The sequence below is a fragment of the Nestor notabilis genome, unplaced genomic scaffold (genome assembly GCF_000696875.1).
Source record: "Nestor notabilis isolate BGI_N333 unplaced genomic scaffold, ASM69687v1 scaffold19267, whole genome shotgun sequence".
NCBI lineage: Eukaryota > Metazoa > Chordata > Aves > Psittaciformes > Psittacidae > Nestor > Nestor notabilis.
In genome coordinates, this window is record NW_009936267.1 from 15,414 (window position 1) to 32,356 (window position 16,943).

Sequence of the window (16,943 nt, forward strand, 5' to 3'; positions counted from 1 at the left end):
CGGTGGGCGAGGGGATGGGGCAGTGCCGGGCACAGAGCTGGGGCCGGCAGCATTTCTGCAGTGGGAAGGGCAGGATGCAGCAAAGAGCTGGCGGTGAAAAGGCTTTTTGGGGCAATTTGAGTTATTCTGCCATGGCCAGTTGGTTGGGGCTGGGTTGGGGGTGAGAGCCGGCATTCCCATCTCCTGGCTGCACCGGCACAGACCTGGCCATGCCGCCACGATGCTGGTGTTGGTCCCCGAGGTTAAAAGGAAGTGACCCCACGAGGCTTGGCAGCAACCTGGGCTTGCTTTTCCTCTTCTGCCCCCAAAGCTGGGAGGGAGGAGCCGGCCTCTTTGGGGGTCCCGCTCTGCCTCGTCCCAGCCCCACAGCGCTCGGCTCCAGCGTGAAGCTGCTTTTAAAGCCCCTTCCTCTCGTGTGGACTCTGTTGTTCCCGTCTCTCGTCGTTCCATGGTTATTTTGTAATGATCCCTGTTTCCTTATTAAAGAAACGAGCTGAAAGGAGCCGCGGTTGCCTCCTGGTCTTGCTGCTGGGGCTCGGTGGGAGGCAGGTCCCAGGGCTGAGGGATGACAAGAGGGATGACGGCACGAGGGGAACCCCTGGAACACGAGTGTGCTCACACATGGTGGGATGTCCCCATGGCCCAGACATGGTGCAGGTGGGGAGACATCAACAGTCCCAGCACATACAGGTGGGTCCATATAAACATGTTTTGGTCCTGCAGAGGTGCTGGACACCCCTAGGCCCATGGGGAAGAGCTCAGGCTGCACCTTGAAGCACCCTGAAACACCTCAATAGACTGAAATGTGCAGAAGTTTCTAGCAACCTCACGTGGGACAAAGGCTCCAAGACGTGGTACCAAGTGACTGTGTCTTTGCTCCAGGTTTGTCCTGACCAAGCACGTACAGGGCTTGGCACCACAGAGGGAGCATTTGGGCTTTTACAGACCATTGATAGTGACGTGTTGCAGAAATTTGGGCTGACCAAGTTGCAGCTCCAGAAAGATAGAAGCAAAGTCAAAGCTTCTATTTTATCAACTCTCATTTTATTCATTTATAAATACTGTTGTGTTTACAAGCATCATAGATGTGAATATTATTCCCAAACTTTCAAACACATAATACTTATAATACTATATAACAACAACCAGTAAAACAAATCATTCATCTCAGGGTTTGAAAGGCCACTCAGAAGTTGCATAAAAATACATTCTCTCCCCATCTCGTGAGCTAGTCCTGCTTCTCCAAGGAGTTATTTACAAAGAGCCATCGTCAAACTCGCAGCCACAACAGGCAGCTTCACCCCCAGCCATTAAAAATGAATTCACCCCAAGCGACCGCTTAGAGAAAAAGCTTCTTCTCCAGTGGAGAGCACGTCTGGGAAACGCTCTGGTTCTAATAGGGATCAGGTTTAAAAGCTGCTTGCCTTGCACCGGGTCCAAGTGCAAAGTGTCCTCCCCGTCACCTCCTCAGTGCACTGGTTCTGGCTTAAAAGAGACCAAAAGAATTCATTCTCAAGGATTTGGTTTGCAACTGCACCGTCCTCAGGAAATACTCACAGCTTTGGCTGACCTGTCGGTGGGTCCTCTGCCCTAGTCAAGAGTTCAGGGGATAATCCAGTGCTAAGCAGACGTTTCATCTCAAGTGGTTTGGCTTTGCAAGGTGCAACGCAGAGGATCTGAGCCTTCCCCACCCTTTGCACACTGTTCCTTAGGATGAAACACAACAGGCATCCGGGTGGCAAGGGGCAAAACATCAGTGCAGGATGGACCTGTCAGGTTGGGTTGAACCCTCTCCCTGAAGCAGACACGAGGCTCCTTCACGTTGCCAGGAACCTGCCTCATGAGTAGAACGGGATCTTCAGTCTGAAACCCCGTCCTGCTGGGATGCAGGACCAGGGGCACACAGTCAGCAGCTCCTGCTCCACGTGGCACAGGAGGGACCAGGCTCCTCTTTAGAGCTGTGGGAGCCCAGGTCTGAAGCAAGGAGAGGGTCACCAAGAGAAGAAACATCAAGAAACGCAGAAGTACTCACACAAGAGAGTGCACCAAGTGGGGACGGCGTGCAGAGAAAGCATTGCCCGGACCTCGAGACTTAAAGCTGTTAAATACAGCAGGGTTAAAAGAAAGTCATATAAAAAGGATGCCTGGCTTAGGCAGTGCTCTGCAGAAACCCTGATGCCATCACCAGCTTTGGTCTCCTCCTCCCCAAAGCACAGCAGCAGAGGAAGGGCCTCAGTGTACCAGGAGGAACGGCACCTCATGCTCAAAGAGCTCCGCTGGCTGAAGAGTGACCGAAGAGGAAGCTCTGGCCAGAGCTGCCCTGGCAACACCGGCAGCTCCAACAGGAGCAAGAGAGGTGGGAACAGGCAGGATGGGGAGGGGGAAAAGTAGAGAATTAGGGGGGAAAAAAACAAACATGAAGAAAAAAACCCAAGGGAGAGGAAAAGAACATGCTTTCTGAAGCAGTAACCAGCCAAAGGGTCCAAAAAGCCCATTTAAAGTTCTGTTTATCTGACAGAGATAAATGTTACCCTGTCGAGCAAGCTCAAGAACGATGCACATGTTCAAGTATCTCATCCCACCAGCCCAATGGGAGCCGTGAGCCAACAGCAGAGGCACCCAGGATGTAGGTAGAACTTCTTCATGGCAACCTCCACGTTCAACGACTGAGACTGCAACTCCCAGCCAGCCAGAGCAGGGATGTCAAAGGATAAAGGAAATGGGAGGACAAATATGGAAGGATGTAGACGGGAAAGTGGTCTGGATACATGAAGAAGTCTCTGGGAGGGAAGGTATCGTTTGAGAGGAGTCTGTTAAGGGGAAGCTCAACAGATCTGATGGCAGGTTACTGCTGCCGCCATCAAAATCACACAGCACGTGGAGGAGCCACTGTCTAAATGCCCATAGAGAGAACAATTCCAAATTGTTCTGAGTACATACAACATGAAAGAGGGTGGTTTTTTTTGAGGTTTCCTTCAAGGTCAAGGCTTACTGAAAGCTTTTGACAGATTCAAAGACTTTTATCCTAGCGACAGTTACCAGCATGCCCAAGGGTAGCTCCTTGTCCCTCTGACACAATGCAGTCACAGCTTTCCATGTGGGAGGACAAGTGAGCACTGCTTCACCTCCTGAGCCTTGAAAGCATCTACATCAAGCTTCTTCACCAAGAGGTGGGCAGCTGGAATGGGACTCTGGCGTTCCCTCTCCCTAAAAACCTTTCACTTGGTCAGCCTCCTGCTGCAAATCAAAGCAAGGTACCTGAAATCCCAGACCAGACTCCTCTACAGGGCTCTGCCTTCATGAAGATAGCAGGACAATGTCCCAGGTGGCTGTGGGGACAGGGAGGCTGGTGTCTGGTGTGGGCACAGCTCCCTGCAAGGTGATTCACGCTCATATGCATGTGAAAGCAGCAGAGGATCTCTGGGGACTCAAGCTTGTCCTTCAGAAAGCTTGGCAAGTATCTGCTATACCTCCTACCCCGAGGCGCGAGAGGCTGGATGCAATCAGCAGATGCTACCAAGACAGGAGCCCTGGATGGATGCGAGGTGACACCAAGGGCAGGGTGAAGGACGAGGGCTCTGACGCTGAGAGCCAGCGCTGATGTTACTGACCAGGCTCCAAATCTTGTATTAAATCAAAGACTCGGTCTCCTGGGGTGAAAGGAGAAGAAGGTCTCTGTGCAAAGCAGCTGTGGTCAGCCTGTGTCAGAAATCAGCTCTGGTGGCTTTCACAGCATCACATTTCAACCAGAGGCCCACACCTCGGGTGGGTTGATGTGCAGCCTCACACTCCCAGCCCATGTTCACATTTCCCACCTGTAAAGGGCTTGGATGTGCTGGACCAGTTCTTTAGGCGTCGCTTTTCTATAGTAGGAGCTGCTTGCTCCAGGCTGGAGTCCTACACCAAGCACTGGGCTTTGGAAGAAGAAGTTTTGGCAGCTCAAACCCAACCCTCATGTTTCTCTTCTCCCTTGAATAAAATGTCCGAGACACCACAACATGCTTAAATTAAAAACAATCCAATGGCAGAGGGGTGCTGTGGGGGGATCTGGGGCAGGAAAGGGATGTACAGCACAGGGCAGGGCATGGCAGGGGTGACTGGTTGATCCCAGGCTGAAATGCTGTACGTGACAGGAGGAAAGGGGGGGTAGGGCTCGGTGGTGGGGTTGGCAGCTCGTGAGGGCTCCCCTCTTTGTCCTGCCTGTGCTCAGGATTCCTATTTGGAGAGCTTGCTGATGACACGAATGAGGGCTCCGTTCTCGTCCTTCAGCCTTTGGTTGTCTGACTTCAGCTCTGTCAAAATCTGCAGAGAGACAAAGTGGGATTAGAGCTCAGCAGAGCTGGACAGACCCCGGGGTTGAGCTGTGGGGATGTCACCTCCCCTCCACCCAGCACCCTTCTGATGTTGGTCATTACTCCATAGGGTCTCCAGGATTTTCACAAGCAAAGGATTTTGACTGGAGCACAGCAGAGAGCCAGGGAGCCCTGGAGCGTGGTGAGACACGATGCCCCAGCACTTAGATTCAGCACCAGGCTGCGAGGACAGGAACCACGTCCGAGCTGTTTCATCCCAAACCTCTTCCCAGATGAAAATTAGAGCTTAGCAGAAACGAGGAGGCTGGTTCTCCTCATCTGGTTTGTCCAATTTGCCAGGACTAGAGGGGAAAACAAAGGCCTGAAATTCTAGCACAAGACTGGACCTTGCAAAATGTCTTTAGAATCATAGAATAGTTTGGGTTGGAAGGGACCTTCAAAGCTCATCCCTGCAATAAGCAGGGACATCTTTAACTAGATCAGGTTGACCAGAACCACATCCAGCCTGGCCTTGAATGTCTCCAGGGATGGGGCATCCACCACCTCTCTGGGCAACGTGTGCCAGTGTTTTACCACCCTCATTGTAAAGAATTTTTTCCTCATGTCCAGCCTGAATCTCCCTCTTTTAGTTTAGAACCATCACCCCTCTTCGTAATAAACCCCAACTTTCCACGAATAAACCCCAATCTCCTTGGTATCTCACAGATGTTCAATGCAAACGTGCATGCCACGGCCAGAGGACTGGTAGAACACACTGACACTGGAGATCCCCCAGTTGTGAATGCTGGAGCTCAACCAAGGGTCACAACACACACAAAACCAGAGTGCTCTGAATTGGAAATACAAGACTGGCTCTGACAAGCCCTTTGCAGCATTCCTCATAGCAAACCCCCTCTGCTTCCCACACTGCAGGTGGGTGACCACGGGTGGCACTGGAAGGAGACCCCGCGCTGCCCATCCCGGTGTGTGACACACAAGGTGCAACTCACAGCACGGGTGCCACCAGCCCCAAGCTGCTGGAACAGGGCAGAGCAGGGTCCTGAATGGCACCGCTCCGAGCTCAGTGATGACTCCTCTCACCCAAGGGGGAGCGTGGAGGAATTCCCAACTCAAAATCCCCACTAAACTTCCTCCTTTCCCCTAAGCTGGAGTTGCTGCCCTGACCACAGCCTCCTGCCCGCTCCTCACATCCGCAGGCCCTCCATGGCCACCACCACTGAGCACAGGCGCCAGCTCCCACCACTCCACCAGAGCAAATTCCTCCTTTCACAGTCCAAAGCCCCTCTCCAGGTTTCCTGTAGCCCCTTTAGGCTGCTCTAAGGGCTCCCTGGAGCCAGGCTGAACAAGCCCAGCTCTCTGAGAGATCAGCTTTACAGGTACCTCCAACACCCTGTGTCAGAAACCCAGCAGAGCTTGCAGACACGTGGCTCTTCTCCAGCTCGGACAGCACCAGTGAACTGCAAACCTGGGAACAGCCTCCAAGCTGGGAATGAGGAGTCCACCCAGGCAGACGGCTGTTAACAGGGGGAAGTGATAACATGGCTATTTCTCAGGAGAAGAAGAGAGACCGTGACTTAGAGCCGCTGAGACATTCCTTCTCCTGAGTCTGGAAAGAGTTTTGCTCAAATTTTCCCTCTCAGCTCTCAAAGCACGTTGGGAAGAGGAATGACTTGAACTCACCGCTGGTGAGGGGTGAGTCAGTGGCAGGTTTGGGAATAGTGTCACAGATTTAAAGCAGGAAGATGGGGAGATGATTTCATCTGACCATCTGCACTATTCAGGCCACGAACACCCCCATGACACACGCCTGGTCTTGAACTGGGACTCCTGGGAAGGGGAAGCCACAATTCCCCTGGTCGGTTTGTTTCTACCATTAATCATCTTTGATATAATTTGTGTGCTAAGAATAGATTTGTCTCTAGCTCCGTGCCACTTCCAGCCCATGAGAACGCACTGCTGCTGTCTGAAGGGAGCTGACTATCCCCACTAACCTGCAAAAGGCACGTACGGCCCTAAGAAAGAACCATTTACAGCTTTATTTTAGCACTGAACCAATGAAGTAGCAAGGAAGGCTGTAATTTAAGTGGGTGATGTGTGAGGGCAAAGCTTGTGGAAGGCTTCTCCTTGGATTTCAAACACTAATTGCTCTGCACTTAATTTAAAACAGGGGAATGAAAAAGGAAGTGTACCTGGTGCAGCTCCTAGTGCTTCACCTGCCTCAGAGCCAGAGCGCAGGAGGCAGTGAGGATGCTGCAGCCTGTGAACTCAGACTCAAACCCCTCTGTCTATAACGAGGGAAGGAGCTCGTCCTCTTTGTCAAGGGACTGAGGAAACCTGCTGAGGACTGACCAGCTGCAGGTCTTCTAAAAATCACCTAAAACGTGTGCTTCTCATAGCACCCCAAAGCCATTTTCCAGTGTTAAGCCCCAGGGCAGCAGCTGATCCATCACTCTCCAGTGGCCATTCCAGTGCCATCCACCCAGCCCAACAACCTTGTGTCAAGGCAGGGAGCACGTCCTCCTATTTCTCTCCCAGGTGATGGGCTCCATATGGACAAGGCAACCCCCCGATGCGGCGTGTTAGTGGTCAGCATCATCTGCCAAGCAGAGCAGGAGTCAGACTGAGCAGAGCCTCCAGCGACCCCAGGCCTTTGGCTTTCGGATCCTTTGCCACATGCTGCTTTTGAGCCACAAGCTTCATCAGCCACCCTTGAGAGCAATGAGGCAGAGGGGGAAGAGCCCGGCCAAAGGAGTGGAGACCTGCCTGGAAGAGTGGAAGAGGGAGGCGAGATGAGCCGGAGGGAAAGCAGCTACAGCTCCTCTGATTCGGAGGGCTTGGCAGGCAGAGAAAGCCTGGCTACGACCCGGGTCAGAGCCCTGTTTTCAGCCAGCAGTTGCTCATTCATCTGCCTCAGAGTGTGAATCTGTTTGAGCTGGTGGAGATTCTGCAGAGAGTGAGAGGAGTGGATAGAAAAATAGAGAGAGAACACACCGGGGAGACAAAAGAGCACAGAAATGTGAGTTTAGTCCACGAGCAGTCAAAGGAAAGAAATAAAGAGAATAAAAGAAGAATGAGTAGCAGTGAGTGGTGGAGGGGCAGCAGCTCAGGGGCCGATGGGGAAAGCCTTACAGCACATGGAGGACATTCTGGGAACCATCCCTCTCTCCAGGGGCCACCAAAGCCTTTAAAAGGTCAGATGAAGGGATTTCCCAGCACAAAGCAGGGAACATTCTAGTTTACCCAGACAGTGAGCTCCAGCAGCACACAGCCTTTGGAATGACTGGGGGAACTCTCACCACTGACTTACCACCTACACAGGCTCTGAAAACACTGCTGCAACTGAGGATTCCTTTCAAACCCCTTTTTTCCATGTACCTCTAAAAGCTAAAGCAGTCTTGGGTAGCAAAGGGCCGAAAGAGCTTCATGGGAGGTTTTAAAGGCACAGACTGAAGTACCTAAAGTGTTGCTATCCTGACCACTGAGACACATTCCACACCTGAATGATGGCTCTTGGGTCTGCTCAGAGGTCTGGTGTGTGTGTGGGGGCTTTCATCCCTGTCCAGACTCAGCTCTTCTCTATCATGGGGCTCAATTTAACTCTGATCTCCAGAGGTGAAAAGTCAGAACCTCAAACCACTCATCTTAAGTCGAGGTGTTTGAATGACAGCATCGTACATGTGAAAACACAGCGTTCCCCATCACAAAAGAAACTAGTGGGCAAAGGACAGAGGAGAAACCAGCCCCGAAGCTGGGGCTAGCACAAGAACAGCAGCAACGAGGAGACACAGAACACCAAAGCAGGCAAAGGGGGAAAATGGTAAAGGCCATGCAGACATCACGACTGCTCCAAGGACGTTCTTCCCAGTGATGCTGAAGAAAGAAAGCAAGTATGTGCTGAAATTTACACCAAACAGAGGTGCCAGGGCACGTGGGGGCTGCAGAGCTGCTTTCTGAGCAGCGTCCTGTGCCTCCCTCCTCCCCACAGCTCATCGGGTACCGCGGCCACGTGAACCAGGAGCCCTCCTCCATGGTGTAGGGAGCACGGACACTGGGCAGGGAAAGGCAGGAAGGGGAACATCTGTGGCAAGAGGAGGTTTAAGTTCAAGTGAAGAAGTGCCAGCCCAGAACCAAAGCAGCTCTGCAAACCAGCGTGCTCCTCCCATGTCCTCTGACATGTGGCTTGCAGCGGCCGGGAGGAGACAGAGGGGAGGGTCTGTTGGGAAGAAGGAGATTCCTTTCTGCCATTTGATTAGCAGAAAGTGCTCCAAGGAACGTCACTGTCTGTCCTTAACCAGAAGCAGCTCAGGCAAATCTGCTGGGATGCAAAAAACTTGCATGAACATCCATCCAACCTGCATGACATGGAGCTGGCTGCAGTTGGCAGAGAACCTGCTGCATCCCGCTTTGTCCAAGGGCCCGTTTGTGTATAAAAGAGAAGCACTTTGTGTAGCCCCCCACCATCAGGTCCATTCTTAACTCCCCAAAAGCACTACCTCTGCTCCCCATCAAGGAGCAAAACCAACAGAAGCAAGGCAGACGAGTGCAGGGAGCCAGCAAAGATGGGCTTTGAACCCATCAACCTGATGGAGCAGGCTCCTGCCACTTGGACTAGGCTAATGCAATTCGGACAGGTCCTGATACAGAGCTATGACCAATGAGCTCCAGGAGCTTCAGGGACACCTCGGCAGTGAGATCCCCTCTCATCAAATCTCAGCTATCCATCCATCCATCACCAAACCCACCCGAGCAGTGGTGGCACTTGGTGAGGACCTCACACGTCTGTCCTGGGATAAATCACACCCAGGAGCTGCTGGAGGATGGCTCATCCTGGAAGAGTCACACCATGGATCATAAACATCCTCTGTTTTATCACAGGGCAGACAACTGAGCATGTCTGGCAGAAAACATCAAGCATATGTGAAACGGGTGCCGTGCTATGGGGATGGAAAGGATCATGGTCATTTTAGAGACCACCTTTGTTTTTCCACACTGATATAGCACGGAACCTCAGCGTGGCATGATCAGATGCAGCTCTGCCTCAGCACGCTGCCACAGATGATAAAAAGGATCACTTATGTAAAGATGTGTGTGTGCTGCAGGTAGGACAGCCTTCTGTTTACTCAAGAAACCCAGCAAAGGCTGGGAAGCTGGGAATGAAGCCAAGGGTGAAGACCAGAATCTGGCCAATACTGCTGTGATTGCTTATCCCTCTGCTTGATACTTGGCTCACCAAAAGCAGGTTTCTCAGTTCAGCTGTACCTGCCTGCAATTAAAGGATTTTGTGCCTGCAGCAGTAGGGGAAATAAAAATGCCCAAAGCATGCACAACGTACAGAGCCAGGAGGTGCAGTGCTGCTATGGTATAAAGAAGCTCCTGTGACCTTCAAGAAAAATTGCTGTGTTAAGTTGGGACCTCAGGCACTTGGCACTCAATTCAGTTCAGTGCAAATGCTAATTTTCTTTCTCCTTCCTTAGCCAAGTTGCTGTATTTCCAGTCACATCCTGCAGCCACTTAGGAAAATGCTGCACTGCTTTGTCACCTTCACAAGAGCTGGTCTGCGGGAGCAGCTCTGGCACCAAGGGCTTCTTGAGATTACTGTGTTTGTCCTGCTCCTCTCCATTTCTTGATTGCTTCATTAGCAGGGGTTAAACTCATGAAAGGAACAAAGCTCATTACCTCAAGTGTAGACTGAAATACAAAGTGTTTCTGTCACAGAAACCCAGGACCATCCTGCAACCGCTGCTGTGCCTCCTCTGGCCAAGAAGTCAACTGCAAGAAGAGGAGAGCCCTGGCCAGGATGCACAGGACTGGACACAGACACCCTAGCATCAAAGACTGGATGGCAGCCATGCTGGACTGGTTCAATTCAAAGACCAGTGGGAAGAATCCCAAACCCCACCGTACTATCTGAGACCTAATAACTTGGCCTGTCTGTTTCCCCTTGCTGGTCTCCACGTTAAAGGACACTGGTGGATTTGCTGAAGTCACTTATTCCTTCTGTTTCTGCTGGACAGCTATTCAGCTACTGCAAGATGCAGGGATGAAAGTCCAGCCAGAATGAACAGATTTGTTTTCCTGGCTCAACTTCCACATGAGAGATGAACACAGATGTTCTGTAGAGGTTATCTCACTGGAGGCAAACACAACTGGGCTGACTCTCCTGCTTTAAGGTGTGATGAAAGTGGACACAGAAGTCCCACCCTCGAGGACTGATTGCTCATGTTCAGTTAGACCACAGGTTCCTTAAGCTCATGTCTCCAGCACATCTCTAGGGGCAATAGAAGAACATGTCAAACTTCTATCAGTGCTTCTCTTTTGCACCACCGGCTTCCACCAGGCTGCAGCTCTGGACTACCCAAACTAGAGGTGCTTCAGCTGCATCCAGCAGTTCCTACAGGCACCTTCTTTCATTAATTGCCTTCTGAACCAAAATAAATGTTTCAAAACCGACAGGCCACTAGAGGACACCAATTTGTCTTTTTAGTCCATAGACCAAGCTGGTTTGCAGTGATCTGCACTGCTGAAGAGACAACACAAACCGCTGCTGTCAGCGTCTTCTCTTGAAGGCCACATTTCTGTACTTACACAGAGGTCTCCCTGGAGTTAAAGGTTGCTCCTGTTCAGTGAGTAAAGAAATTTAGACATACTCAGTCCTTTCTCCTTCCCCTTCTGATTATCACATAGACACTTGCTTCCTCCTCTGAGAGAGAACACGAGAGCCTTTACACTGAGACTCCACCAAATCGTTCTACTACTTATGGTGGTAGAAGATGCAGCACAAGCCAACGGGTCCTTTCAAAGATAGATGCTTGGTAAATACATGAAGCTTCAAATAGAAACATAAAGTTGGAACCTCCTCCATCAGTGCACTGCGTCGGGACACTCACAACCCTCGGATGGGATCCTTCCTTCCAAAAGTAGTTTGGTCCCACCTGGGTCATGCTCAGAGGGAATGAAAGCACAGGGCACAGAGCAAACGGGGCCATTCTGTGAATACCAGCATCAAACCAGAGTGTGAATGATGTAACGCTGCCAAAGCAGCACGAAGTCCTGGGTGCACTCAGGTGGCAATAGACACCCACTCTGTTTCCCACCCTGCAGTGCTCCCCGCCAGCCCCGTGCTTGCAGGGCAGCCAAGCCATGGCTTAGGAACCATCCCCCGGGGCAATGCCACCAGAGAGAGACCGCGAAGGAGCATCAGTGGCGGCTGTCTCGTGACTTCAAGCCATGCTGCACATCTCATCAGGAAGCGAATTCCTCTTGGCTGAAACCAACTCCAGGCTGACTTACTGACACAGCCTTCCAGTGGCATGCTATAGGGAGGGAGGACAGAAATACAACCACTCTTGTGTTTTGTCCTGGCTAGTGTGCGTGACCTCAGAAGCCAGCTTTGTCTTCTTACCCATCCGGAGAGAACCACAGCGGCCTAACGTGGGCTGCAGACTGTTCAGAGCACAGAGGATCAGCACATGGAAACCCACCGATGCCACAAAAGGTTAGTTTTGGAAAGCATTTAAAGGAGAACAGCTCTCACCGTTCTCGGATCAAACAGCACAACAAACATATGGTGCAATCAGATGAATGGTAACAGGACAGTTTATTAGTATTTCATGTCTGGCCATTAAAGGAAGTTCTGACTGCACATAGGAACACACTCAGAGGTGACACGAGTCCCTTCCCAGGCACATCTTTAGTATCCCACTCCTGGGTGACAATCCCAGAGGACATTAACACAAAGCATAAATCCCAGAATGGGCAGAGTGAATAGATTATTTCCTACCTTCATTTCCTCTTCCATTTCCGAGAGTTTCCTCTCCAGGGCTCGCTTCTCCTGTTTACAAGATTCATAACAAAGATGGTCACAAGGATGTAGAAGAAAAACTCACAGCGTGTTTTCTTCTAAAGAAGAGTCTTGTATTTCTGCAGGAGTCTTCACTGAAAAGCATCTCAAAGCAATGCACAGGTTACAACAAGGAGCTGGGCCCATTTCGGCAGATCCTGAGCTCTCTTCATACCCCTTCAGTGATTCCTGACCCCCTCCCAGCGATCCCAGTTTTCAGGACCTTCTGATGTAACCTGATTTTGAGCTCTGTGGGTGAAGCCATGGATTTAACTGCACCCACTACAGGAGGCAATGAGGAAACTCACCCAGCCCATCAAGTAAGAAACAGGGAATGGTGCTTGGAAATCCTCCTCCCTGATTAATTTAGGGCTTCAAAGCTGACTGCTCTCAGTGTATTTTGGAAATGGACAATTACACAGGTTAGCTCTGCCATGTTAGTAGTGGTGGTACCCTCAATGAGAGCCAGAGCCCTTGTGAGAGGGAGAGCTGGACTCTATCAAGGACATTCTCAATGTGAGAGGGCTCAAACCACCCCAGGGAGTGCAGTGAGCAGGAGGAAATGGCAAACCTCCAAGTGATATCCCCCAGCAGTGATGTTCAGCTGACAGTGGGGCTACATGTTTGATAACCCTCCTTTAGTCTCCCCGACGCACACGCAGGAATCAGGCCAACATGGATCATTGCTCTGAGTATCTCAGGGTTCAGAGTGGTGTGGAGGTGCTCAGCTGAGGTTACACAGCAGGGCCAGGGCCTGAGCATCAGCTCAGCTTCAGCAGTCAAAGCCTGGCACCTGCATCACACACTTGTACCAAGGGCTGGTGTGTGCTGCCTGCCCCTGTTCAAAATGGGGATCCTGAACACCACCTCCTCCAGACTGTATCTGGTAAATCCCAGGAAGTGTTTGCACATAAATGATTAAAGGGCTTTAATCATCCAGCAAAGCTTCTAAAGCTTCAGGAGATGAAACATTTCAAGAGGAAGCTCCACTTCAGGCAACTCTCCAGCATGAAAGTGGATGTTACCGAGAAACTGGAGCCAGGCTCCAGCTTTAATTAACCACGTGGTGGGAGAATGAGCATTAATGGCCATCAGCTGAAGCACAGGATAAGACATGAAGAGAAAACAAATCACTGTGAGGATAGTTAAGAACTGGAAGAAGGGCTGCAGCTGCAGAAACTCAACACTTCATGAAATGATGGGACAAAGCCCTGACTAACCTGCCTGACTCTGCTGGGATCTCCTCAGGTCCCTTCCAATCTGACTGGAGCTCAAGGCAGAGATTTAGCCAGGCTCTACCCATTCAGCTTAGCTCACTGCAACGAATCTGACTGTTCAGTGGAGAGGAAGGAGCATTCAGTGATCCAGATTTCAAGTGTAATCACAAGACAGACACCCAGCTCGTGTTTTGCCTTCTTCCCCTCACCATCCCAAAACAGACTTCATTTATAAGGACCAAGAATAATGTAAAGCATGCTGGACCAACAGTCTCTTAGCATGATACAACACAATTCGTTGGTCTGCAGCTTCCTGTAACAGAACAAAGAAATCAGAACTAAGCTGATTTCCAAAGAAAACAGAGAAGTCTCAGACCCTGAGAAGGTCAGAACACAGTTATGACTGTGCACTGCTCCACGAGGCAAAACTACAACTTCTCTTTTAATTAACACTTTCCTGCAAGAAATTACAATGCTCTGCAGAGCAACACGAGGCAAAGGCTGTGACCCAGAAGAAAGCAGAGGCACGTACCCTTTTCTCCATCTCCAGCATGCTGGACCGGTCCGAAGTTTTCTCCTGTTTCTGCTATGGAAATTAAAAATAGGAAGCTTTTAAAGCACCACAGGACGCTGCACAAAGACCCAGGCAGAAGCCTGGGGAAGAAGCAGTCTTCAGAGAATCCCTCACACTTATTTCTGTGAAAAATAAGTCTCCTCTGTAGCACCTTCCCTCCCAAGAGCTAAATCCTGTTTCATGCTGGAGCAAGTGTTGGCTTGTCATGGGCTGGGGCTCAGTTCCACCAGCCCAGAAGCCTGTTTTGGCCTTACCTGGGTTGCTTTCTCCAACTTGGATTTGATGTCGGCCAACTCAAGCTGGGCTTCTTGCAGTTTTGACTTCAGCTTTTGATTTTCGGACAGGGCGCTTTCATATAACTGAGATATGAGAGATGAAAGAAGAGATTTCAGTTAGCACAGAGCCAGCCCTGCGGCAGCTCCACGCAGAGCCAGCAGCAGGGTTTGCTTTGCTCCCCATGCCAGGGGATTCGAAGGACAAACAGAACTGCTCTGGATTCTTCCTTCTGTTTTCACAATCCATACGAACTAAGAAAACAGCTGTTTCATTTTGCAGGGTGATTAAACGCAGCCAAGAGGCAAAGAAAAGGGATGGTTTTCATTTAGGGAAACCAGCAAGCATAATAAAGCCCAAAGTTGTCTACGCGGGATGTATGTGAACCACTGGTTCTGCTGTGCTTCCCAACACAACACAGCCTCGCTGCCCTTGTTTGCTTTTTGCTGGAAGAGGAGAAAGGAGCAGAGTTTTAGGCCACTCCAAAATGGATTTTTTCCCCTTCAATTCCTTCAAACCAGCAGAATTTCCATCCCTCTGAGAAGACAAACAAGGCAACCTGCCTACCTCTTCTGACCAGACACGATCATGCAGAGGAGGGGGTGTTGCCTATGGAGGAGGCTTTTCAGCATCAGTCATTTCAGAATTCAGGTCAGAGTGACACAGAATGAATCACAGAATCCCAGATTGGTTTGGGTTGGAAGAGATCATAAAGCTCATCCAGTCCTAACCCCGTGCCATGGGCAGGGACACCTTCCACTAGAGCAGGTTGCTCCAAGCCCCTGTGCCTTGAACACTGCCAGGGATGGGGCAGTCACAGCTCCTCTGGGCAGCCTGGTCATCTTAGTCCGTTTACTTCCGACGTGGTCCCTGCACTGAGGCTGTGGGTGGCAGTGCACATCCCTGTCAAGGGTTGTGTTGAAAGGTTCAGAGATTATAGAAAACACAATTCTGGGATGTTACAGCAGCAAAGTAACCGTGGGGATGTGCACGTGTAAACCACGCTGCTGTGCTCACCAGTATCTTTTCTTGCTCCTTTCAAACCCCTCCCAGCATTTCCCCAGTCTGACTCCTCAATCCCCCTCTCCTCAGACGTCTCACTTCCATGGTGGCCTCTCATCCTGTGTCCTTTTTCAACCCCCTGACGGGCAGATGCATTTGAAGGCGGCCAGTGTGACTTCCAAAAGCAACGGTAACAGACAGTGAAAATAAACTTTCTCTTTCCAAAGCCTCCCAGTGCACGTTTCTGCAGCAACAGGCAGCAGGGACAATAACACAGGTAAAAAATCCTACTTTTTTGTAGTCCCTGTTACTCTCCTCTTCCGCTCTGCTGCTGAGGGCAGCCAACCGGTTCTCCCTCCGGCTATAGGCACTGGAGCGGCTGGAGGCACGGTCGCTGTAGGACTCACTGCTGGTGGGGTTCGTAGCTGCTTCCAACCTGAAACATGAAGATGTAGCACCGTGGAGCTGCTTTCCTGTGGGACAGCCACTGTGAGCCCCACTGCTTGGGACTTGAGGCTGTGGCAGACCCAGTGGAGCACCCTCCACCCTGCAGCACAGCCACCACTGCTGCAGGAACTGGGGGAAATCCAGGGGGTATCAGCCCAAAGCCCCAGTGGGCAGTAATTTCATAGAGTCATGGGATGGTTTGGGTTGGAAGGGACCTTAAAGCTCATCCAGCTCCAACCCCCTGCCCCGGGCAGGGACACCTTCCACTAGAGCAGGTTGCTCCAAGCCCCTGTGTCCAACCTGGCCTTGGACACTGCCAGGGATGGGGCAGCCACAGCTTCTCTGGGTACATCCACAATTTCCCATGGATCTCTCATCTTCATGGTTGGACTGGGCTCCATTTCTGATAGGGCACACAGGGTTTCTTCTCTACAGAGTAGCTGTTAAATAATTTGGGGAGCAAAGGACAGAAGCAACCTGGCCCAACAGTTGAGCCAAGGTAAAAAACACTTGGCCAGTACCAGCTTCAGACTGTGCTGCTGATTTGAAGCACAGGGAATCCCCAAAACCATCCCCAAATATGCTGTTCATAAATATTAAATACAAAATACTAACAAATAAATAAATAAATTCTTACCTGGAAAGTCTTTCATGCTGAAGGAGAAAAAAAAAGAAAAAGGGAATTAATGAGGAGAACAAAAGGTTCAATTCAACAACACAGCAGCAATTTCCTACCTCTGATACCAGCACCTCCCTCACCACAAGCTCACAGTATTAATTCCCATGCCCAAGCTGGGAATTACGGATCCTGCCTGAATCCTTTCAACTGCTTCACTGAAGCATTTCAAGATTTCTTTTCTTCTGCAACCCTAAAAACTATGGATCATTGTTCCCCAAATTCTAGCATTCAGAACCAAACCCCATCCCTTTGAACCAAACCCAACCTATTGTTTCCCTCTTTAAATCAAATTATTCCTCCTGGCTTTGATCACTGCCCTGTGCACGATGTGGGTGAGAGGGGTTAATGGACCACGACGCGTTGACCTTGCTGCCTATCTGTGTGGAACATCAGGAAGTGACAAACAACACTTTTTCTCCACGTGCAAGTCCCCCCCCCAGGAGGACAAGCCTCACTGGGGCAAGGAGACACAGAGCAGAGGCTGCACAAGGAAGGAGGAGACCACCAGCCAAAAGGGTGGACATTCTTCATTAAACATCATAAAAACATAGAAAAAAATGACAGAACGGTTTGTGTTGGAAAGAACCTTAAAGCTCCT

The 16,943-nt window shown here is 50.6% G+C and overlaps 1 protein-coding gene across 1 annotated transcript; it reads right to left on the reverse strand.

Annotated features, from left to right (window-relative positions):
• Nucleotides 1–4,215: 4,215 nt before the first annotated feature.
• LOC104408609 (protein phosphatase 1 regulatory subunit 12B-like) lies at nucleotides 4,216–16,320 on the reverse strand (the record flags this gene model as incomplete). Its single annotated transcript, XM_010018262.1, has 6 exons — nucleotides 4,216–4,302; nucleotides 12,094–12,144; nucleotides 13,903–13,956; nucleotides 14,199–14,303; nucleotides 15,511–15,655; nucleotides 16,304–16,320. Coding segments are annotated over 6 exons (459 nt in total), but the record flags the coding sequence as incomplete, so codon positions are not given.
• Nucleotides 16,321–16,943: the final 623 nt, after the last annotated feature.